Source organism: Neoarius graeffei, chromosome 15, assembly GCF_027579695.1.
Source record: "Neoarius graeffei isolate fNeoGra1 chromosome 15, fNeoGra1.pri, whole genome shotgun sequence".
Lineage (NCBI taxonomy): Eukaryota > Metazoa > Chordata > Actinopteri > Siluriformes > Ariidae > Neoarius > Neoarius graeffei.
This window is the reverse complement of record NC_083583.1, coordinates 9,658,216-9,684,363: the sequence shown is the minus strand read 5'-3', so window position 1 is coordinate 9,684,363 and position 26,148 is coordinate 9,658,216. Positions and strand designations below refer to the sequence as shown.

General features: G+C 47.4%; 1 protein-coding gene across 2 annotated transcripts in view; it reads right to left on the bottom strand.

Moving 5' to 3' along the window:
- ampd3a (adenosine monophosphate deaminase 3a) overlaps positions 1 to 24,990 on the bottom strand; it is a 101,415-nt gene extending 76,425 nt beyond the window's left edge. The window contains exons 1-2 of one of the 2 annotated variants that reach the window (XM_060940835.1): positions 24,972 to 24,990; positions 24,689 to 24,754 (exon numbers count right to left, since the gene is read on the bottom strand). In XM_060940835.1, the coding sequence (XP_060796818.1) occupies positions 24,689 to 24,743 (55 nt within the window). In that variant the 5' untranslated portion in view covers positions 24,744 to 24,754; positions 24,972 to 24,990. Of the gene's footprint in view, positions 1 to 234; positions 426 to 24,688; positions 24,755 to 24,971 lie in introns of those variants that run through there. The other variant, XM_060940834.1, reaches the window with a different exon arrangement.
- Between the last annotated feature and the right edge of the window lie 1,158 nt (positions 24,991 to 26,148).

Here is a 26,148-nt window from a genome sequence, read left to right as displayed (position 1 = left end):
CTAGATATTAGGGGAAAAAAAAAAGACACTCTATTACAAGCGTGTGAGAGCTTCTTGCTTTCTGCACTGTCATCCAGCATACTCAAAGCAGAGTAGCCTTCCTCTCCGCTGAGGAAGCATTACAATCCTCTAATGCACAATAACTCCATTTCAACCATTAATCTGCCTCCGACGCTACAGAATCGATCGTGACGTCCCCCCAAGTGGAAGTGGTGCAAGTGCGCTCATCCTTACCATCAGCTCCTGTCACGGCCATCTCAGCTCCTGCTTCTTCAGATTCAGCTCTGTGTGAATGTCTGAGCACGTCTGTGTGTGTGTGAGAGAGTGTGTGTGCATGTGTAGGAGTTGCGTCTCTGGTCCGGTCGTACTCTGAGGCACTGCTACGTCGCGGCAGTGCTTTTGTTTTCTTCAGCGTCCCCATCTCCCTCTATTTTAAGAGGCTAACGGAATTATTTTTTTCGCAACAGCCTGTAATCCTGAGTGCCTGTCAACACACACACACACAAACATGGAGACCTCTAGCTCACACTGTAAGCCTTGTACATGCACACACACACACACACATGCCTCAACGTCCTGCCCGTATAATCTGTTCCCATCTTCCTCAGGATCACTGCAAAGCTTCGTCCTGTCCTTCCTGTCAGTCATGAACCTCCACAGCTCTAATGAGTCCATGCCTCAAATCAATTTTATTATTACCTACATTACGACTTGATCCAACATGACCATTATGTTTGGTGACAGTACAACCATGCAAACAATTTAATGCATTACGGCTGCTGCTGGGGCGGCACGGTGGTGTAGTGGTTAGCGCTGTCGCCTCACAGCAAGAAGGTCCGGGTTCGAGCCCCGTGGCCGGCGAGGGCCTTTCTGTGCGGAGTTTGCATGTTCTCCCCGTGTCCGCGTGGGTTTCCTCCGGGTGCTCCGGTTTCCCCCACAGTCCAAAGACATGCAGGTTAGGTTAACTGGTGACTCTAATGGCCCTTTTCCACTACCCTTTTTCAGCTCACTTCAGCTCGCTTCAGCTCACTTCAGCCCGACACGGCTCGCGTTTCGACTACCAAAAACCAGCACGACTCAGCTCGTTTCAGCCCTGCTTAGCCCCTAAAACTCGCACCGTTTTGGAGTGGGGCTGAAGCGAGCCAAGCCGTGCCGAGTGAGGCTGGGGGCGTGAACAGACACTCCCCTGTGCACTGATTGGTGAGGAGGAGTGTCCTCACATGCCCACACACGCCCCGCGAGCGCGCTGGGATCTGTAAACACCGCAAACCCGGAAGAAGAAGAATTACGAATTGCGAGAATTTCTGAAGCCTTATGCGCCTCGCCTCATCTATACGCTCTTGCCAGTATCTGTCCGCGTTGTCGGTGACAACAAGCCACAGCACCAAGACCAGCAACACTAACGACTCCATGTCCTCCATGTTTATTGTTTACTATCCGGGTCGTGAGACTACCGCTTAAAGGATCACTGAATCAGTGACATACAGAGCATCGTGGACGAGTTCGCGGAGCGCAAGGCTCGTCGTATGCCCTTCAAATAATGCGCGCAGTAGGCTATTGATGTTTTATTATGAGCCATGTACAGTATGTCGCCTAATGTTTTTTTGTTTCTGAGTTACATGTTCGTTTGAAGGACTTAATGTACAAAATAACGTAGTTGCACCCCGTAGTGTTGAAATTGGTAAACACAGTGCATTCAGTGAGGTTTGCACCGCCCTCCTTTTATTTCTGACTCTTCCTGTCACCGTTGCAACCTCTGAGCGCTCGTTCGTATGCCCTTCAAATAATGTGCGCAGTATAGGCTATTGATGTTTTATTATGAGCCATGTACAGTATCCTAATGTTTTTTGTTTCTGAGTTACATGTTCGTTTGAAGGACTTGATGTACTAAATAACATATAGTTGCACCCGGTAGTGTTGAAATTGGTAAACACCGCAGTTGCGGACATTTTGTAGCCTAAAATGATGTTATGATAAGCTTTAATAAAGGGCCCGGTCATTTGCCCCGCCCCCGGCCCGGCTCTGACTTGTTCCGCCACTGTCACTGATGTCACTGTTTGCGCTGCTTAACGACATCACGTGACGTCCACCCACTTTCGCTAACTCCACCCAATGTGTCCACCCACTTCCAGCCAGCACGGTTCAGCGCGTTTGTAGTCGAAATGCAACTCCAACAGCCCCGCTCAGCTCGACTCAGCTCGACTCAGCACGGCACGGCTCAGCCGTGTTTGTAGTGGAAAAGCGGCATAAATTGACCGTAGGTGTGAATGTGAGTGTGAATGGTTGTCTGTGTCTATGTGTCAGCCCTGTGATGACCTGGCGACTTGTCCAGGGTGTACCCCGCCTTTCGCCCGTAGTCAGCTGGGATAGGCTCCAGCTTGCCTGCGACCCTGTCGAACAGAATAAAGCGGCTAGAGATGATGAGATGAGATGGCTGCTGCTAGGGGGCGAATTTCCAACTATCGTGTCTTTAGGCTCTGTACAAATTCAGCACTCATCTCATTATCTGTAGCCGCTTTATCCTGTTCTACAGGGTCGCAGGCAAGCTGGAGCCTATCCCAGCTGACTACGGGCGAAAGGCGGGGTACACCCTGGACAAGTCGCCAGGTCATCACAGGGCTGACACATAGACACAGACAACCATTCACACTCACATTCACACCTACGGGCAATTTAGAGTCACCAGTTAACCTAACCTGCATGTCTTTGGACTGTGGGGGAAACCGGAGCACCCGGAGGAAACCCACGCGGACACGGGGAGAACATGCAAACTCTGCACAGAAAGGCCCTTGCCGGCCACGGGGCTCGAACCCGGACCTTCTTGCTGTGAGGCAACAGCGCTAACCACTACACCACCGTGCCGCCCCACAGGGAAAATAATAATAATATTCGGCTTGAATGCACTAGCATTGGCCTTCGGTAACACTATTGATGAAAGCTACACCGGCTGGAAAGTAAACGCACTGCCGCACTGACAGCACCGAGTCGCGGGTAAGCTAGCATTGGCCTTTGAGAATGCTGATATGAAAAGTATGTATAATAATAATAATAATAATAATGGCCTTTTTCGTGGTATCTCAGATATATTCCATTCAGCTACTCGTCTTCGACTCATTCAATATCATGCTAACTGAATGGGATATATCTGATATACTACTCAACGCCAGCCAATTCTTTCTCTTTCAAATTTCTCTCAAAATCTTCCGTATTTAACGGAGCAAACCTGGTGGCCATGTTTGTTTACAAACTGTCACAGTCACTCGCTAGTGCAGAAGTTTTACATTTCCAACATGTGACGTCATGTTGTCTTGACAACCATGCAATATCGTAAACTATATTCAACGCTCATTCTCCATTGGGTAGAGTGACGTAATACACGTAGGATAAGCGATATGCTAACAATATTGCATGCTATCAAACCAAATGAATGAAACCTGCTAGAAGGGAATAGAACACGCGTTTTTATTCCATCGAAAAAGTGTCCGGTATGTATAATAATTCCCGATATTTCACTCTGATGACATCACTCCTAGTGTTTTCCTGCTGACTGGACACGTGTTGTCAAAATGGTGAACCAGTTCAGAATTAAAATTCTTTTGATTCGCTTGCGTATTTTTTTGTGGATGTGTCCATATGGACCCTTTTCACGTGACGTCACGACAAACGCGGCCGCCATTTTGGACATGTACTACCAGTAGTTTACCACAGCCAGCATTGAGGAACGGCAGCAAAGAAAGTTTTTATTTTCAGCAAGACTTCCATCATGCCACTATATTGTTGTGCACCTGGATGTAGTAACCATCAACAAACAAGGCAAGGGTTATCATTTTATCAGATCCCGATGGAGAAGCTGGATAGCGGCCATTAACAGGAAAGATTGTCAGCCCTCGGCATACCAACGCTTGTGTAGTGACCACTTTGTTGGAGGTAAGACGAATAAAATTAGCCAGAAAAGGCATTACATTGCTGTTAACATTCTGTGGCGGCGAGTGTGTAACCAAATAGGCTAAAATAACCCATTGTAACCTCTTTGTTCTTCTGTAGTAGCTATTGTTGACTAGCTAATGTCAACAAGTAGCTGGTATGTTACTGTAGCAATGTTTACGTTCAGTCATTTGGATGACTGTTAAAACCTTTCAGTCTCAAGTTTTTCCTTTACTGTATTTACTAGTTTACTGTAATTATGATCCGGCAGCTATTTACACCGGATCCAGTATAAATAGCTGCCGTAGCCAACGTCCGAGGTTCCGGAGCGCGCTCCGGCTTGCTCCCCCTCAAATTAAGCAGCGCGCTCCGGCTTGCTCCCGGAGTGCTCCGGCCGAGGTTCCCCTCAAATTAAGCCGGAGCGCGCTCCGTAACCTCGGCCGGAGCACTCCGGGAGCAAGCCAGCGCGCGCTGCTTAATTTGAGGGGAACCTCGGCCGGAGCACTCCGGGAGCAAGCCAGCGCGCGCTGCTTAATTTGAGGGGAACCTCGGCCGGAGCACTCCGGGAGCAAGCCGGAGCGCGCTCCGGAACCTCAGACGTTGGCGTGTATGTGTATGGCGATGGGTTTTTAACGACATAGGTATACAGATCATGTGGGCCGAAGTCAGGTAAAGACGAGGGCTTCGTGTACTTCCGTACGTCAGTGAGCAACCCTGGTGGAAGCAGGTAAACGTCGTTCTCTAAGCCTGCTAACCTCAATTTTTGCAAATACCTCTCCCTCTGCTCGCCCTGTAAATGCCCTACGTCGCTGGATAGTGAAGGTGTTTTCTGCATCTCGCTCCTTTTTCTTTTATGGTTTTCGTTTGTCGCCTTCCTCGCATTCAAACTGATTTGAGCCGAAGTCCACTACATGTCCAAAATGGCGGTCGCGTTTACGAAGGTCACGTGACTGAAAAGGGTCTATAATATAAACAGCATTACATGGTGGCATAAAGATATGAAGTTGATCTTCTCATGTGGAAAAGATTTTCACTCCTTCACTTTGTTCACTCGTGATATATACAGTCACAACTCGAAGATAAACATCATATCTTCGTGCAGCTGGGTAATATCCTCTTTATTAATACGCTCGTTCGAATGCATCACCGTTTATAGAGTAACAATTTACGCAACTGTTACGTTTTCTGGTTTATCATTAATGTTTCAAGCTGCGTACTGGATTTTTGTCTTTGAGACAGAGACAGGAGGAAAAAAAAGAAAGGGAGAGAAGATGGTTAAAGGAACGACCATTTATAGCCGTTTTAACGTGACTGATGCGTCGACGTTCCACAACGTAAAATATAACTATGAATACAAATGACATGTTTAATAAACAGAAATTGTAATCATTGGACAACTGCTATTAGAGAAGAGATATAAAGCACTGGAATTGGGGTGGAAACCGTAATCAATCACTAAACAGCATGTCCACACGTTATTCATTCTGTCTACTGAAGTACACTGCTGCTAGAAAGTTTGTGAACCCTTGTCTGAACAATTTTCTGTATTTCTGTGTTAATTTGACCCAAAATATGATCAGATCTTTATCCAAGATCTAAAACTAGATCAAAGAGAACCCAGTTAAAGGAGATACGCAGAACCTTTATTTTTAAATACATTTCTGAGTGGATAGTAGCTCCATCCTTGACTCTGAGCCAGCCAGCCCTGAGTGCGTGACGTCACAGCGGGAACCGGTTTTAAGGCCGAGGCCTTTTACAGTTATAGACCAAAGTCATGTAAATAAAACTTTATGGTGAAAGTAAGAAATAGCGTTACCGACTCGCTCAACAAAGACTGATTTGACTTCATTGATTGTGGGTTGACTCTCATTAAAACAGGATGGGTGTTATAACTTATGCAACATACATGTACATGCATGCATTTTCACTGATAAACCGTAAAAGGATAATTAAATAAATCAGATGAACTGAGACGATCACATTCTGAAGCAAATTAAATAATCTTATACCGCTAACTTCAACACAGAATACAAGTTACATGTATTAATCTAAATGCAGGGAAACAACGTGTTGTTTTTATATCCAAATGAGAGTCGGAGCTTACCCGCCTGTGTTCTCGCTTCTTGAAGGCCGACCTTGTGGCCGATTGTTTTGAAACAATCTGACTTTCAGTTGTTCGTTCAGTTCTCCATTCATTCGCTTCTTCCACGTAAGGGCGAGATGGCAGCGATATCCAGTTTAGAAATCAGACAGCTGCTCCACTCATTTTCCATACTGAGTACTCCGCCATTACTGCTCGGCTCAGGCAATTACTAAAACCCGGAACGGGATGTCACCGGTTTTAGCAACAACCGCGGGGAGGTCACTGTCCGAGCAATAATATGTCATGTCCCATCCCGGGTTTTACCAACAACCCTCTGCTTACACTCCGGGAGAACTGGTGCAACTGAACTTACTTTCCTTTTCTTGTAGTTTTCTTTTCCTTTAATTGTTGGTACTGCACCCTCTTTCAATCCGGGCTTATAGCCAACGCTCCTCAACAGATCAGAGGTCTCGTACGAGTCTTCAGTAAAATGTGCAGAGCAGAAGAGAGACCACTTCGTAGGCGCCCAATGTGCCCATGAACTTCTCACAAAACGCGTCCAAATCTTTGCAGTTTGAACATTCTTGGGCCATGAATGCAACGTAAATCCACCTTCTGTCGTGTTGCTGCACCCGCCATCAACACATCTACATGGCATGGCGATAAATTAGCTCAAAATGGAGGATCAGAGTTGCAGTCAGCTCTGTGTTTTTAGTATAGCGGAAATGGTGATGAGACCGACAGACTTCCTGCTGTGACATCACAGATGTCAAGGTCATTCACTCAGAACGCTACCGATATGAATCACTTTAATCGTAAAAATTACTAAAACTATTCCTGTGCCATTCTTGAGGTCTCAAGGCGTTTATAAACAAAAAGCGAGGCTGCGTATCTCCTTTAAGGACAATCCAAAAGCTTCTTTGAAGTTATGCAGCATCAGTATCAACAACTGAGAGGACATTGCCCGTCACAGAGCAGGATGGCGAAGGGCTGTCTGCGAAGGCGTTGCTCGCTTTGAGCTCGAGAGACGCCAAAAAGCTGAGGAAAAGCGCTCGCAGCGCAAGGAACGTGAAAGGGCTCCTTTGCCTGCTGCTGCCAATTTTATCTGTGCCGCGTGTGGAAGAGTTTGTGCATCCCGCATTGGACTAGTCAGTCACCTTAAAGGAACAGTCCACCGTACTTCCATAATGAAATACGCTCTTATCTGAATTGAGACGAGCTGCTCCGTACCTCTCCGAGCTTTGCGCGACCTCCCAGTCAGTCAGACGCGCTGTCACTCCTGTTAGCAATGTAGCTAGGCTCGGCATGGCCAATGGTATTTTTTGGGGCTGTAGTTAGATGCGACCAAACTCTTCCGTGTTTTTCCTGTTTACATAGGTTTATATGACCAGTGATATGAAACAAGTTCAGTTACACAAATTGAAACGTAGCGATTTTCTATGCTATGGAAAGTCCGCACTATAATGACAGGCGTACTAACACCTTCTGCGCGCTTCGGCAGCGCATTGATATCTGAGCTCCGGATCAATGCGCTGTCGAAGCGCACAGAAGGTGTTAGTACGCCTGTCATTATAGTGCGGACTTTCCATAGCATAGAAAATCGCTACGTTTCAATTTGTGTAACTGAACTTGTTTCATGTCACTGGTCATATAAACCTATGTAAACAGGAAAAACGTGGAAGAGTTTGGTCGCATCTAACTACAGCCCCAAAAAATACCATTGGCCATGCCGAGCCTAGCTACATTGCTAACAGGAGTGACAGCGCGTCTGACTGCGTCTGACTGACTGGGAGGTCACACAAAGCTCGGAGAGGTACGGAGCAGCTCGTCTCAATTCAGATAAGAGCATATTTCATTATGGAAGTACGGTGGACTGTTCCTTTAAGGTGCACAGGGATTGACCTGTAGTGGACAATCTTACTCGTCTCGATGGATTTCTGATGAGAAAGTTTATGAGCCCTTTCCAATTTTCTGCATTTCTGCATAAATCCATTGATTGAAACATCTTAAATCAGATCTTAAATCGGAGTCTTAAAACTGAGAAATGAGAACAAAATGACACAAAAACATTTATAGTTTTTACTAACTACTTATTAACTGAGTGTGAGGTCTTTATGGGAAAATACCAGACCGAGGTCTTGATAGTACTGACCGAGCCGTACAAAAAGACCTTGGTCTGATTTTTTTGTTTTAAAAAGTCCTAAATATTTGAATGCATATGAAACACTAAATCTTCAGTAATTAAGTCTGTAATGAAATTCTGAATGGAATTTGACCTTGACAGAAAGTCAAAGCCCCTCCCGTTCCAGGACCCGGTTTTCCTCAGGAAGTCTCTGGTCCCAGTACTAACCAGGCCCTTCAGGTGCATCAGGTGGCGCCGATCTCCGTTTCTACAGCCTTCTCACCTATTACATCGCTACGGTTACAGTGGGGGGCGGGGGGGGGGGGGGGGGTCCTCTAGTAACTAAAAAGAGTTTGATTCCCTACTCACATCTCTATTGCAGCACCTCACCAAATGGCAGTAGGTACCATTTTTATGATGGTCTTTAGTATGACCTGACTTCAAGTAGAACTCGAGATCTCCCGGTCAAGAAATGGACACGCCAGCATACCAACTCTCGGTGCCCTTGACAGAACTTGGCTATAATTATAATCTAATTAGGAACACTTGGTTCTGTTCAGTTTTTTTTCTTCAATAAACTAAAAGCTGATGTAAAATTCCAGGTATGATGTTTGGTGCATCAATGCAAAATAGAATCATGATGCGTTTAAGAATCGATTGGGTCATATCCCAGTGCTTCAGTCCCTGTAAACACGCTGCTCTAACCCTGGCTCTTGGAACCCGAGCATGGCAGCTGAAAATAAATATCCCTGTCAGTCATTATCCGGGCTTGTAATGGATCCCTGTATTAGTCCGACTCCAACAACTGCAGCTTAGGTGATGACAGATACTCCCATTGCCATTCGGACACACACACACACACACACACACACACACACAGTGTTTTAGCCAACATGAAACTGCAGACGAGACTCCGGGTCCGTTTACAGCATGAAGAACAAAATAGTCCTCTCCAGTGTGAAAAAGTGTGTACAAGATGACGGGAGGGGGAGGATTACACCAGTCACCCGTTTGTCCTCGTTGCTTCTAACTACCTCACCAAACAAGGCACCGGACTAAACGAGCTTCTCGACTCCATGTTAAAAACCCGCACCGAGGTCATCACAGGGGGACGCTGGACGCTCAGTGTCCTTATTGGGTTTTGGGTGGGTCATTATCACAATACCCCCCCACACACACACACACACAAAATGCACTGTGTATGGAACTTAACATTTTAACAAAATCAAAATGACAGTATGTCACTGCAGGATGTTGATTCATCTCAAACTGGGTTGGGTTTCCCAAAAGCTTCTTAACGCCAAGAGCATCTTAACTAGGAGACAGAGCGTTCATTGTGATGCTCGCTCTACCATTTAACGGTGATCTTTGTGCTGCGATGCTTTTGGGAAACTCAGGCCTGTTTGTTTTCGGTGAACAGCACAGCCTGCTGCGTGAAAATCTCATTCGAAACTCAACACAGCTCAGAGAAACCCTTAAGTTTCGAGTACTCGGTGTCTCAACTCGCGTACTTCCGCACTTACACTTCCTATTTTGAGTCCACAAGTATGGCAGCATGCAGTGCACTACGAGACCTGGACGTCAAAATGTTGAGTGTGCAACACTGCACGCTTCTCAAACTCAATGGTCACCATCTTGGCTACGTACCGGAACGGGCGGGACCACCAAACTATTTTTTTATGCGACAACCACGCTCAAACGTTGCAATCATCATTTCTGGTAAGTGCTCATCCTACACAGCAGCTTTTTTTTTAGTGGGATGAAAGATTAACGCTCGTTGGACAACAGGCTTTTAACGCATTTTTTTTTAACCCCGCCCAGAGGGACTGGGAGGGTCTTGTTGTGATTTGCATAGACAAAATATATACACATCATGCTAAACTTTATAGTTAAGAGCACAGTGTGGTCTTCATTTGTCCCATGTCTCTGGATGATGATGGGTAGACCTCTGAAAGGGGCGGAACCTCATCACCAACTGCCCAGCACAGCAAAACAGTCATGCACATCTTTGAGATGTTTCTCAGCATCAGTGCCAGTCAGATTCGACTACGCCAATTTGTACAACTGGAATTACTGTAAACAAACTCGAAGTACAAATTCTGGTTGATTTATTTGCATTCATTTCCAAAATTTGCTGTTTATTCGGCTACGCCCACATTAATATGTTTTAGTTTTAGTCCGCCCAGACGTCCATTTTATCAGAGATAATCTCCATCCATACCAACACCTGAAAACACATGATCTATTACATAATCATTCATGTACACGGAGTTACGCGTGAGTTTTTTCCTCTTCTGGAAAAGGGTCACATGATATGAGTGTGACGAATCATGGAAGGATTCATCATGACTGATGAGACGCAGGAAGAACATGAAGCGAACGCGAGTGTCTGCGTTATCTTTTCCAAAAGTCCGTTTCTTTCCATCTAGACTAAAACGCAACCCTGGACTTTTCGAATGAAAACAACGCAAACAATGTTTCGAAAAGGGAAGCCATGGCTTAATGGTTAGAGATGATGCTTTGGGACCAAAAGGCGACCGGTTTGATTCCCTGGACCAGCAGGACTGGCTGAAGTGCCCTTGAGCAAGGCACCGAACCTCCAACTGCTCCCCAGGCTGCTCTGGGTATGTTGTAAGTTGCTCTGGACAGGGGTGGACAAAGTATCCAACTTCATTACTTAAGTCAAAGTGCAGATCCCACTAGTCAAATGTGACTCCGAGACAAGTGAAAGTTGTCCAGTCAAATTTTTACTTAAGTTAAAGTACTGAAGTACTTGCTTTTAAAAATACTTAAGTATAAAAAGTACATTTCCTCTCAACGCATCGTTGTATTATTGCCACAACGTTTACAAAACCTAACGCCTCTGAAGCAACCTATTGGATTTACAAAATGAACGCATGCTGCGCCATCATGGTGGTTTAACGTTAAGCTAGCTAGTCAGTGACGCTCCACCTGACATGCTAGCAAACTCTTTTCAAACTCGAAATCATATTGGGTAGCTAACGCTACTAAAAAAGGAACATTTCTACATTCTGTTTCTTTGGCAAGATTATGCTAAAACATATATTTCTGAAAAGACTTCAGATAAGTTAACATTATTCATCTTAGCGTAACTCCGTTTTTACATGCTAACTAACAGTGTCCAAGTTAACTAGCTGTGTGTTAACATTAGCCGTGGACAAGGCAACGGCAACTTGGCGGGCAAATCCATATAAAGTCATTTGACTAAACAGACTGCATAGCTATTGCAATGTTATGGCTAGCTCTAAAAGCACAGACAACTTCACTGCAAGCTTTCTCCTGGAATAAAACGTTTATACACCTCAATATGCTTCCGCAGGTCAGACGGCGAGTTTTTGTAGGCCGTGACGTGGTTCGTTTTCGGCAAACAAAGCAAACATTTAAAACGAAATGAATCTTTAATCTTTTCAGAAAACTGAAACCGGGGTTCTAGGGTGCATGCATTCCTCAGAAGAACTGCCTCCTTCCATTCTGCCATCAACTGATCGTGTTAAATAATGCTGCTGAGAAATCATTGAACTTGATTTTATACAGTCTATGGACGTGACGTGACCCTAGTGATTACTGATCGGCTCTCAGTGTCACCTGGGAAAAAAAAAAAAAAATCATGCTTTAGAAAAGAAAAAAATATCCACTTTCAAAGCTGCTTCATAGTAACGAGGACCCTGATAGAAATGTAGTGGAGTGAAAAGTACGATATTTGTCTTTTAAATGTACTGAAGTTAGTCATAAGTTTCCGAAAAATATAATACTCAAGTAAAGTATAGATACTCAAAAAGCGTACTTAAGTACAGAACTCAAGTAAATGTACTTCGTTACTGTGGCAGCGGGGGCATGGTCAAGCGTCGGTCTGTGACCGGAGGGCGGAGTCAGGGAAGGTAAGTGGCAGAATCACTACAACCTGATGTCAATTAACCTGCTTGTGTGTCTTCCCAGCGACCACGCCCAATATAAGAAGAGAGAGAGCAGAGGAAGAGAGCTCTCTCCCCAACCAGATGGCTGATATACGTGTGTGTGTGTGTGTGTGTGTGTGTGTGTGTGTGTGCGCGCGCGCACGCGTGTCTGAGTGTCTGGGAGAGTGAAAAACGCTGAAAAGTGATAAAGTTTTTGGAAACTCAGTTCTAGCCTGCTGTACTTCTGTGCTCCACCCACCCGTGCAAAGTTCTACAGTGGTGCCAAAACCCGGGACTGGAGCACAGAGGAGAACAGCCCCATGGAGTCCTCCCCCCTCGTAGACCTGATCCACGCCCTCGCCACGGCCCAACAGAGCCAGCACCAGGCGCTGCTCGTCCTCCAAAAGGAGCAAGAACAACGGTTTGAGGCCCTGGTGCAACAGGAACAGCATCAGGCGTTCTGGCACCTCCTCGCATCGGCAGGGTCCACCACCGCCGCAGGCCCACCCCACCTCACCTTAACGAAGATGGGCCCGCACGATGACCCCAAGGCCTTCCTCACACTATTTGAACAAGCAGCAGAGGCCTCGGGCTGGCCGGGCTCCCCCTGCTAACGGGCGAGGCGCAGCTGGCCGCGCTACAGCTCCCCGCCGACAGCCGGCTGGTCTACGCGGACCTGCGCCAGGCAGTCCTCCAGCATGTGGGGCGCACCCCCGAACAACAACACCAGCGCTTTCGCGCTCTACACCTAGAGGAGGTCAGCCGGCCGTTCACGTTTGGCCAGCAACTCCGGGACGCCTGCCGGCGGTGGCTGAGGGCTGACAACCGCGACGCCGAGGGAATCATCGATCTGGTGGCACTGGAGCAGTTCATCGTCCGGCTTCCCGAAGGAACAGCGGAGTGGGTCCAGTGCCATCGCCCGGCGTCGCTGGATCAGGCCATCGAGTTGGTGGAGGATCATTTGGCGGCTGTTCCCACGGCAGGACAGCAGATCTCTTTCTCTCTTTCCCCCTCCCCTTCTGTGTCTCGTCCTTGCCCCGTTCCCCCACCGTGGAGGCTAGCTCCACCCCAGCCGGCCCACCGCACCCGCGGTGCCCTCCCGCTTCCGTGTCTGTCTCTCCCCCCCCTCAGGTGAGTGAGCCCCAGAGTGCCGGTGCAGAGAGAAAGCCCGGGCCGGTTTGCTGGCGCTGCGGGGAGCCGGGGCACCTCCAGCATCAGTGCTCGGTAATGGAGGTGGGCGCGGTGGTCCGGATCCCCGACACACCAGGAACCGCCCTCGATCGGGCCGGAGCGTACTGCATACCGGTGAATGCCCAAGGGGATATTTATCAGGCTTTGGTGTACTCTGGCTGTAATCAGACCTCAATCCACCAAAGCCTGGTGCAAGACGAGGCATTGGGGGGAGCACAATTGGTGAAGGTGTGTGCGCACGGGGATGTTCACAACTACCCTTTAGTGTCGGTCCACATTCTATTTTGAGGGGAGAAATTTAGTGTAAAGGCGGCAGTTAATCCTCGCCTTACCCACTCAATAATTTTGGGGACTGATTGGCCGGGATTTCGGGAGTTAATGACTCATTTAGTAAAGAGTGGGTCCTGCCGTAGTTCAGCAGGGGGAGGTCCTGGAGTGGGATTAGCGGGAGCAGCTGTCACAGAGCCATCTACGTCATCTTCGTGTCAGAGTGAGGAGCAGCAGGCTCCTCCCTCTCTCGGGGAATCCCTTGCGGATTTCCCGTTGGAGCAGTTGCGAGATGAGACTCTGCGGCATGCATTTGACCAAGTGAGAGTAATCAATGGTCAAACGCTCCAGCCAAAACGCCACCCCATCCTTCCCCCATTTCTCCATTATGAGAGATAGATTATACCGAGTGACGCAGGACACTCAGACTAAGGAGACGGTCTCACAACTTTTGATCCCATAGAGCCACCGGGAATTGGTATTCCAGGCAGCTCACTTTAATCCCATGGCTGGACACTTGGGGCAAGATAAGACACTAGCCCGAATAATGGCCCGGTTCTATTGGCCAGGGATTTGCGACGATGTCCGTAGGTGGTGTATAGCGTGCCGCGAATGCCAGTTAGTAAATCCAGCGGCCATTCCAAAAGGTCCTTTGCGCCCTCTGCCATTAATCGAGACCCCGTTCGAAAGAATTGGGATGGATCTCGTCGGGCCATTAGATCAGTCAACATGAGGGTATCGCTTTATTTTAGTCCTGGTGGACTATGCAACGCGATACCCGGAAGCAGTGCCTCTTCGCAATATCTCAGTACGCAGTATTGCGGAAGCACTCTTCCACGTCATCTCCCGAGTCTGAATCGCCAAAGAGATTCTGACTGATCAAGGCACTTCGTTTATGTCACGCACACTGCACGAACTGTATGGGTTATTGAGAATTAAGCTGATCCGCACCAGCATCTATCACCCACAAACGGACGGTTTAGTCGAATGGTTCAACCGCACCCTCAAGAATATAATTAAAAAATTCGTAAGCGAGGACGCACACAATTGGGATAAATGGCTCGAACCCCTGTTGCAGTGCGAGAGGTCCCACAAGCCTCCACGGGGTTATCCTCGTTCGAATTATTATATGGGCGTAAGCCGTGCGGCATCCTAGATGTACTGCGGGAAAATTGGGGGGAGGAGGGACCTTCACCGAGCAAAAACGAAATTCAATACGTTATTGACCTGCGCGCAAAACTACACACACACACACACACACACATACCTAACCCAGGAGAATTTTTGGCAGGCTCAAGAACGGCAAACCCACCTGTACGACAGGGGTACGCGCCTTAGGGAGTTCACACCGGGAGATAAAAGTACTCGTACTGTTGCCCATGTCGAGCTCCAAATTGATCGCCAAGTGCCAAGGACCCTTTGAGGTCACACGGCGAGTCAGGGACGTTGACTATGAGGTGAGGCAAACGGACAGGGGTGGAGCACTACAGATTTGCCACCTCAATCTGCTTAAACTCTGGAACGAGGAGGTCCCCGTGGCGTTTGTGTCAGTGGTTCCGGAGAAGGCGGAGCTGGGGCCGGAGGTCCAAAAAGAAAAACATTGACATCGCTTACCTCTCTGGTCCCCTGTGGAGACCACCTCTCCCCAACCCAACTCACAGAGGTTGCCCAGTTGCAGACTGAATTTTCGGACGTGTTCTCGCCCCTGCCCGGCCGCACCCGCCTCCTAGAACATCACATTGAGACGCCCCAGGGGGTGATAGTGCGCAGCCGCCCTTACAGGCTACCCGAACACAAGAAAAAGGTGGTTTGGGAAGAACTCGAGGCCATGCTTGAAATGGCCATTGTCGAGGAGTCCCACAGCGACTGGAGCAGCCCGGTGGTCTTGGTTCCCAAGGCCGACGAGTCAGTCCGGTTCTGTGTGGACTATAGAAAAGTCAACACGGTGTCTAAATTCGACACGTACCCAATGCCTCGCATTGACGAGTTGCTGTATCGACTAGGCACGGCTCGCTTTTATTCGACACTGGATTTGACAAAGGGTTATTGGCAGATCCCCTTGACTCCATTATCCCGAGAAAAAACGGCCTTTTTCACACCGTTTGGCTTACACCAATTTGTCACACTTCCTTTTGGGCTGTTTGGGGCGCCCGCTACGATCCAGCGGCTCATGGACAGGGTCCTCCGCCCCCACGCCACCTACGCGGCCGCATCCTTGGACGACATAATCTATAGTAATGACTGGCCGCGGCATCTGCAGCACCTGAGGGCCGTCCTTGGGTTGCTGAGGCAAGCGGGTCTCACGGCCAACCCGAAGAAGTGTGTGAAGTGGAAGTACGGTATCTGGGCTTCCACTTGGGCAATGGGCAGGTGCGTCCCCAAATTAATAAGACCGCAGCGATTGCAGCCTGACCAAGGCCAAAAAGGGGGTGAGACAGTCCCTGGGGCTGGCTGGCTACTATCATAGGTTTATACCTAATTATTTGGACGTCACCAGCCCGCTGACTGATCTCACTAAAAAGGGGGCACCAGATCCGGTCCAGTGGACGGAGCAATGCTAGCGGGCTTTCTCTGAGGTGAAGGCTGCACTGTGTGGGGGGCCACTGTTACACTCCCCTGACTTTTCTCTCCCCTTTATGTTGCAGACGGACACGTCGGACAGAGGGCTGGGGGCTGTTTTGTCCCAGGAGGTGGAGGATCGCCCCGTGCTGTATTTCAGCAGGAACCTGTCAGTGCGTGAGGGGTGCTACAGCACAATCGAGGAGGAGTGCCTAGCCATCAAGTGGATGGTCCTCGCCCTCCGCTACTACCTGCTGGGACGCCCTTTCACCCTCTGTTCGGACAATGCACCCCTCCAGTGGCTCCACCGCATGAAGGATGCCAACGCGCAGATCACCCGTTGGTATCTGGCAGTCCAGCCCTTTAACTTCAAGGTGATCCACAGGCCAGGGGCGCAGATGGTTGTGGCGGACTTCCTCTCCCGTCAGGGGGGTGTCGACTGCAGGCTGGACAGCTGCCCGGCCTGAGTCGGGTGGTGGGGGTATGTGGCAGCGGGGGCGTGGTCAAGCGTCAGTCTGTGACCGGAGGGCAGAGTCAGGGAAGGTAAGTGGCAGAATCACTACACCTGATGTCAATTAACCTGTTTGTGTGTCTTCCCAGCGACCACGCCCGATATAAGGAGAGAGAGAGAGAGAGAGCAGAGGAAGAGAGCTCTCTCCCCAACCAGACGGCTGATGTGTGTATGCGCGTGTGTCTGAGAGAGTGAAAAAACGCTGAAAAGTATTAATAAAAAGGAGTTTTTGGAAACTCAGTTCTAGCCTGCCGTACTTCTGTGCCCCACCCACCCGTGCAAAGTTCTACAGTTACTGTCCACCTCTGTCTGTGGATAAGAGCATCTGCTAAATGCCTGTAATGTAATGAAAAGTGTCTGGTTTGGGGTTTTGAAAACTCCACAGTATTGACGCCAGGCACAAACATAGCAAAACTGACGAGTTTTAAAACTAAAAACTTATTAATACAACCCCGATTCCAAAAAAGTTGGGACAAAGTACAAAAATTGTAAATAAAAACGGAATGCAATGATATGGAAGTTTCAAAATTCCATATTTTATTCAGAATAGAACATAGATGACATATCAAATGTTTAAACTGAGAAAATGTATCATTTAAGAGAAAAATTAGGTGATTTTAAATTTCATGACAACAACACATCTCAAAAAAGTTGGGACAAGGCCATGTTTCCCACTGTGAGACATCCCCTTTTCTCTTTACAACAGTCTGTAAACGTCTGGGGACTGAGGAGACAAGTTGCTCAAGTTTAGGGATAGGAATGTTAACCCATTCTTGTCTAATGTAGGATTCTAGTTGCTCAACTGTCTTAGGTCTTTTTTGTCGTATCTTCCGTTTTATGATGCGCCAAATGTTTTCTATGGGTGAAAGATCTGGACTGCAGGCTGGCCAGTTTAGTACCCGGACCCTTCTTCTACGCAGCCATGATGCTGTAATTGATGCAGTATGTGGTTTGGCATTGTCAGGTTGGAAAATGCAAGGTCTTCCCTGAAAGAGACGTCGTCTGGATGGGAGCATATGTTGCTCTAGAACCTGGATATACCTTTCAGCATTGATGGTGTCTTTCCAGATGTGTAAGCTGCCCATGCCACACGCACTAATGCAACCCCATACCATCAGAGATGCAGGCTTCTGAACTGAGAGCTGATAACAACTTGGATCGTCCTTCTCCTCTTTAGTCCAAATGACATGGCGTCCCTGATTTCCATAAAGAACTTCAAATTTTGATTCGTCTGACCACAGAACAGTTTTCCACTTTGCCACAGTCCATTTTAAATGAGCCTTGGCCCAGAGAAGACGTCTGCGCTTCTGGATCATGTTTAGATACGGCTTCTTCTTTGAACTATAGAGTTTTAGCTGGCAACGGCGGATGGCACGGTAAATTGCGTTCACAGATAATGTTCTCTGGAAATATTCCTGAGCCCATTTTGTGATTTCCAATACAGAAGCATGCCTGTATGTGATGCAGTGCCGTCTAAGGGCCCGAAGATCACGGGCACCCAGTATGGTTTCCCGGCCTTGACCCTTACACACAGAGATTCTTCCAGATTCTCTGAATCTTTTGATGATATTATGCACTGTAGATGATATGTTCAAACTCTTTGCAATTTTACACTGTCGAACTCCTTTCTGATATTGCTCCACTATTTGTCGGTGCAGAATTAGGGGGATTGGTGATCCTCTTCCCATCTTTACTTCTGAGAACCGCTGCCACTCCAAGATGCTCTTTTTATACCCAGTCATGTTAATGACCTATTGCCAATTGACCTAATGAGTTGCAATTTGGTCCTCCAGCTGTTCCTTTTTTGTACCTCTAACTTTTCCAGCCTCTTATTGCCCCTGTCCCAACTTTTTTGAGATGTGTTGCTGTCATGAAATTTCAAATGAGCCAATATTTGACATGAAATTTCAAAATGTCTCACTTTCGACATCTGATAGTTGTCTATGTTCTATTGTGAATACAATATCAATTTTTGAGATTTGTAAATTATTACATTCCGTTTTTATTTACTTTGTCCCAACTTTTTTGGAATCGGGGTTGTACATGCATAGCCTAAGTCTAGCGACCTAGGTGTCACTTCCTTCTCCAGCTAGTAGCTTAGCTAGCTGCTGTTTGGCACAAAATGGCAGACACTGTTACAGCTGATCTGATTTTCGAAAAATCTTCTGAGGCTCACAGTTATGAAGAGAGACTGAAAACAGAACAAGAGGGCAGATCATCTCATCTCATTATCTGTAGCCACTTTATCCTGTTCTACAGGGTCGCAGGCAAGCTGGAGCCTATCCCAGCTGACTACGGGCAAAAGGCGGGGTACACCCTGGACAAGTCGCCAGGTCATCACAGGGCTGACACATAGACACAGACAACCATTCACACTCACATTCACACCTACGCTCAATTTAGAGTCACCAGTTAACCTAACCTGCATGTCTTTGGACTGTGGGGGAAACCGGAGCACCCGGAGGAAACCCACGCAGACACGGGGAAAACATGCAAACTCCGCACAGAAAGGCCCTCGCCAGCCACGGGGCTCGAACCCGGACCTTCTTGCTGTGAGGTGACAGCGCTAACCACTACACCACCGTGCCGCCCGCGAGGGCAGATCAATGGGTAATAATTTGAATCCAAAAGTCAAGGAGCAAACCTTTTGAAGAATACAGCACCCTCCAATATTATTGGCACCCCTCCCTGCATTTAATTAATACTTTGTACACCCTTCCTTTGGCAGTAAAACAGCACAGAGTCTCTCCTGGAAAATTTTATAAGGTTGGAGATACAAAGCAGGGCATCTGAGACGATTCCTCTTTACACAATCTCTCCAGATCATCCAGGGTCCTCGACCCTCTCCTGTGCCCTTTCCTCTTCAGGTTTTCACTAGGGTTCAGCTCAGGGGACTGAGATGTTCAGGGCAGAAGCTTGATTCTGTGTTCAGTGAACCATTTTAGTGTTGATTTGGACATCGGATCATTGTCCTGCTGGAAGATCCAATAACGACCCAGTTTTAGTTTCCTAAAATGCAGAGGAGCCAGATTCTGATTTAAAATGTCCTGGTGTTTCATGGAGTCCATGATGCCATGGAGCCTAACAAGGTTTCCAGGGACTTTGGAGGAAAAACATCCCCAAAACAAACATCACAGGACCTCCACCATATTGTACAGTTTGGATTGGGTTATTTTCATTATAGCCATCCTGCTTTTTACACCAAACCCACCGCGAGTGTTTATTGCCAAAAAAAGCTCCATTTTTGTTCCATCAGACCAGAGAACATGGTTCCGTCAAAGTTGTCGTAGCGTTTTGTAAACTTCAGGTGCTTACGTTTGTGGTTAACTGACAGAAAAGACTTTCCTGGAACCTTCTAAATAATCTGTTGGCATGGAGGTGGAGTCTGATGGTGGTTTTGGAGATTTGGAAACCCCAAGATTTTACTTTTTCTTCTAATTCACCAACAGTGAAACTCCTTTTGCTTCTCTTACCCTCCTCCTCACTGTACATGGGGGTAAATAAACTTGGCTCCTCTTCCAGGCGAGTTTGTCACAGTTCCAGCTGGTGTCCACTTTTTTATTGCCTAACAGGACATTGGAAATGGACATTTTCAGGCGAGTTGCTATTTTTTTTTTTATAACCGTTCCCTGACTTATGAAGGTCAACACACTTCTTCATTTGGTTTGTGTGTCTCTCTTATCTTTCCCATGTTGATGTTGAGGGAATTTGCCCTCTGTGTCGCCTCATATTTGTTCCCCAGTTAATCAGGAAGTCATGGATTACAGCTTGAAAGCTCCTACACACTCCGATCGATGTTAATGACATTAGTGAACACTGCTTACACTTAAATCAATCATGCTGTTTATTTTTTCCTCTTGCTCGTTAAAAAAAGGTGCCCGGGTTAAATTAGTCTTTGTTTAAAGATTAGATCGTTAACAGTTAGATGGGTTCATTGGGACATCTGAATGATTTTTTTTTAAATCCTTGAGCCCAAGTTCACGAAGAAATGTCTCTCTCTCTAAAAGGCAATAAAATGAGTTTAAGGTTCCTTCCGCGCTCTCGTGCTCATTGATCAGGAGGAGGTGCGGATCACATGGCTGGCTGAGGGATTTGAGCCTCATGGAAGATTAATGTGATGCAGCCCAGATCTTAATGGCCTCAGCTCAAGGTTGTGGTGGTCATGTCAGAGAGAGGAGAGGAGGTCAGGCTCGGTGTGGAAGCGTGGATATGGCCTGAATGTTTGAAAAACAGGATGAAATAAAACGCGTTCGAATTGATCACTCCATCTGAGCATATGAGTGCTGAATGAGTGCAGGGCCGTGTCTCAAAGCCATGTGACGGTCTGCAAGGCAGAGTCCTGTCTGTATTACTCTACACAATTCCACATTCAACACAGGATCCATCCAGCCGATGGAGCTCAAATCACACGTCACATCACGTTTCCGTTGGAAAGATGAATGTTATACATTTTCGACGTTCAACAAATGAACAAAGCCACAATGCCCAATCATTCATTTCTTTCCTGGGATTTAAAATGGAGTTGGACAGTACAGGGACAGGAAGTGACCTGTACAGGGACAGGAAGTGTAATGACAGGAAGCGACCTGTAATGGACCTTTGGGGAAAAAATGAAATATTGGTCATATCGTAATGTTTTCATCTGTAATGCAGAGGCTCCTCACACTTTACACATTAATAAAAACAGAGGAATAAGATAGAAAGCAAGAGAGAGACGGACAAAGTGAGAGATAGACAGACAAAGACACAGACCAACAGAAAGAGAGACAGACAGAGACAGACAGACAGAGACACAGAGACAGACAGCAAGACAGAGAGAGACACAGACAGACAGCATGAGACAGACAGAAACAGACAGCGAGACGGAGAGACAGATAGACAGACAAAGAGAGAGACAGATAGAGCAAGAGAGAGACAGAAAAAGAGACAGACAGAGAGAGAGAGACAGAGAGAGAAGGAGACAGACAGACAGCATGAGAGACAGACAGACAGACAGACAGACAGGCAGACAGACAGATACAGATGGGGAGAGAGAGACAGACAGATGGGGAGAAAGAGAGACACAGACAGACAGATGGGGAGAGAGGGAGAGAGACAGAAAGACAGACAGACAGGCAGACGGAGGGAGGGAGACAGACAGACAGATGGAGAGACAGACAGACACAGACAGATGGGGAGAGAGAGAGACAGACAGAAAGAGACAGACAGCTGGAGGGAGAGAGACACAGAGAGAGAGGGAGAGAGAGAGAGAGAGAGAGAGACAGACAGATGGGGAGAGAGAGAGACAGACAAATGGGGAGAGAGAGAGACAGACAGATGGGGAGAGAGAGAGACAGACAGATGGGGAGAGAGAGAGACAGACAGATGGGGAGAGAGAGAGACAGACAGATGGGGAGAGAGAGAGACAGATGGGGAGAGAGAGAGAGAGAGACAGATGGGGAGAGCGAGAGAGAGACAGATGGGGAGAGCGAGAGAGAGACAGATGGGGAGAGCGAGAGAGAGACAGATGGGGAGAGCGAGAGAGAGACAGATGGGGAGAGCGAGAGAGAGACAGATGGGGAGAGCGAGAGAGAGACAGATGGGGAGAGCGAGAGAGAGACACAAATGGGGAGAGCGAGAGAGAGACACAAATGGGGAGAGCGAGAGAGAGACACAAATGGGGAGAGCGAGAGAGAGACACAAATGGGGAGAGCGAGAGAGAGACACAGATGGGGAGAGCGAGAGAGAGACAGATGGGGAGAGCGAGAGAGAGACAGATGGGGAGAGCGAGAGAGAGACAGATGGGGAGAGAGAGAGAGAGAGACAGATGGGGAGAGAGAGAGAGAGAGACAGATGGGGAGAGAGAGAGACAGATGGGGAGAGAGAGAGAGACAGATGGGGAGAGAGACAGACAGAGAGACAGACGGGGGAGAGAGAGACAGAGAGACAGACGGGGGAGAGAGACAGACGGGGGAGAGAGACAGACGGGGGAGAGAGACAGACGGGGGAGATGGGGGAGAGAGACACAGACAGATAGATAGCTGGAGGGAGAGAGACACACAAAGACAGACAGAGAGACGGGAAGAGAGAGAGACACAGACAGAGACAGACGGGGAGAGAGAGAGACAGACGGGAAGAGAGAGAGAGACAGACGGGAAGAGAGACAGACAGACGGGAAGAGAGACAGACAGACGGGAAGAGAGACAGACAGACGGGAAGAGAGACAGACAGACAGACAGACAGATGGGAAGAGAGAGAGAGACAGACAGACGGGGAGAGAGACAGAGAGACACAGACAGAAAGACAGAGACAGATGGAGGGAGAGAGAGACAGACAGAGATAGATGGAGGGAAAGAGACAGACAGACAAAGACAGACAGACAGATGGAGGGAGAGAGACAGACGGAGAGAGACAGACGGGGAGAGAGAGAGACAGACACAGACAGACAGACAGGAAGAGAGAGAGACAGACAGGAAGAGAGAGACAGACAGACAGACAGACAGACGGGAAGAGAGACAGACAGATGGGAAGAGAGACAGACAGAGAGACACAGACAGAAAGACAGAGACAGATGGAGGGAGAGAGACAGACACAGACAGACAGACGGGGAGAGAGAGCGACAGACACAGACGGACAGACGGGGAGAGAGAGCGACAGACACAGACGGACAGACGGGGAGAGAGAGCGACAGACACAGACGGACAGACGGACAGAGAGAGAGAGAGACACAGACACAGACGGACAGAGAGAGAGAGAGACAGACACAGACGGACAGAGAGAGAGAGACAGACACAGACGGACAGACGGGGAGAGAGAGAGAGACAGACACAGACAGACAGACGGGGAGAGAGAGACAGACACAGACAGACGGGGAGAGAGAGAGAGACAGACACAGACAGACAGAAGGGGAGAGAGAGAGACAGACAGACAGACAGACAGACAGACACAGACAGACTGGGAGAGACAGACAGACAGACAGACACAGACAGACTGGGAGAGACAGACAGACAGACAGACAGACAGGGAGAGAGAGACAGACAGACAGACAGACACAGACAGACAGACGGGAGAGAGAGAGACAGACAGATAGACAGGGAGAGAGACAGAGAGACAGACAGACAGATGGAGAGAGAGAGACAGATGGAGAGAGAGAGAGAGAGACAGATGGAGAGAGAGAGAGACAGATGGAGAGAGAGAGAGACAGATGGAGAGAGAGAGAGAGAGACAGATGGAGAGAGAGAGAGAGAGACAGATGGAGAGAGAGAGACAGATGGAGAGAGAGAGAGACAGAGAGAGACAGATGGGAGAGAGACAGACAGAGAGAGACAGACAGATGGGGAGAGAGAGACACAGACTGATGAGAGAGACAGACAGAGAGAGAGAGACAGATGTAGAGACAGACAGACACAGACAGACAGATCGAGAGAGAAACACAGACTGATGAAAGAGAGACAGACAGAGAGAGAGAGACAGATGTAGAGACATACAGACAGACAGACAGCTGGGGGAGAGAGACAGAGAAACACAGACAGACAGACAGATGAAGGGAGGGAGAGAGACAGAGACAGATGGAGAAAGACACAGATGGGGACAGACAGACAGATGGGGGAGAGAGAGAGAGAGAGAGAGAGAGAGAGAGAGAGAGAGAGACAGACAGACACACACACAGACAAAGACAGATGGGGAGAGAGAGACAGACAGAAAGACAGACAGATGGAGGGAGAGAGAGACACAGACAGACAGATGGGGAGAGAGACAGACAGATGGGGAGAGAGAGAGACAGGCAGATGGGAGAGAGAGAGAGACAGGCAGATGGGAGAGAGAGAGAGACAGGCAGATGGGAGAGAGAGAGAGACAGAGAGAGAGACATGGAGAGACAGAGAGAGAGAGACATGGAGAGACAGACAGACAGATGGGGAGAGAGAGGCAGACAGAAAGACAAACAGACAGATGGAGGGAGAGACAGAGACAGATGGAGGGAGAGACAGAGAGAGAGATGGAGGGAGAGAGACAGACAGAGAGAGAGAGACAGATGGGGAGATAGAGAGAGAGAGACAGACAGAGAGACAGACAGATGGGGGAGAGAGAGACACACACACACACACACAGACAGAGAGACAGGGGGGGGGGATGCTGACCTGTCTCTCCCCTGCTCCTGTCAGTGTGAGGGAGAGAAGCTCCGCCTCGCCGCATGACGAATAAAACTGGAACAGAATTATTTATCATTTAAAGTTAAACCATATTTATATTACAGTCCTGTGAGAAATGCAGAACACACACACACTCACTCACACACACACACACACTCTCACTGTATCATTAAATCCTCAAGCCACTATAAAAGCGCACACGATTAAAGAAGGCGTGTTTTGGATATTAATAAAGTCATTAAAGCCTTTAATACAGAAACAAACCGCTCACCGTCCGCTGCCCGCTCCGCCCTTTAGCCCCGGAGTATTAGTATTATTATTATTCCCTGGGTGTGTGTGTGTCGCGCGCCCCCTCAGTCATTTCCCGGAGGTGAAAATGAGCCGCAGCTTAATCGGGTGGAAATGTTAAAAAAATCTTCACTTGTGATTGGCTGACGCAGGAACCAATCCCCGAACAGATTTTACACCGCGACACGTGATTGACACATACTTCCCACTATATGATTGGTTACGTTAAAAAAGGAGGCGGGTTTATTCACCCACCACTGTCTCCTAGTAACCGCCCCTTTCGTGAATGTTGCCAGGTGCAGGTTTTTACCCTCGGGACAGTTTTAAATGACAATAAATATAACAACGCTGGAGTTATTTAAGGTTGCTGTTTTGTTTTGATTTGTTTTTTTTGTTTTGTTTTTTTATGATTTGACTTGATTTACATATTTTTCATAGAGACAGTAAAGTCAGACTTTATACTTATACTTACACACTTTACACAGTAAATTACCAGATTAAATTTTGAAAAATGGCAGAAATTAGATAAACTGCAATAAATGCAACATGAAATCTACTTTTATAAAATAAAAGCATGTCAGCCAGTTTGTTTATTCTCATATCTAATATCTGTGTGTGGTAATTTGTTGTAATTTTAGGACTTTGGTGTAATTTGACAGGAAAGTGTCTATTTTGAGATGTAATAGAGCGGCAGCTACAATTATCGACGCCTTAATGATCTTTAGGCCATTGCAAAAGTAGAAAAGACTTTCAATACATAAATTGTGAATGAATAATTACTCAAACTTCCACTGGAAAAAAAATGAGTTGATTACAGATTACTTAGTGTATCAGATCACGTGACACCGTTTCACAAGTACTGACACCTTTGTCCACAGTTATTGACACCGTTCCACAATTATCGACACCCAGATGGTTATTTATTTTAAAAACAATCAGTATGTGGTATTAAGTTAACGAAACAGTTTTTATTTAAAATTTGTTTTACATAGACTTATATTTCGTACAAAATATCTTTTATATAAATATATCCATGTCGGTGTTTACATAAATGAGGAAGTAATTCTAATGTTTGTAAACAAATGAACTGATAATGTTTAACCTGTGTCAGAAAATCTTTTTGTTCCACTTTCTACCCACTTTCTAAGTATTTTCATAGA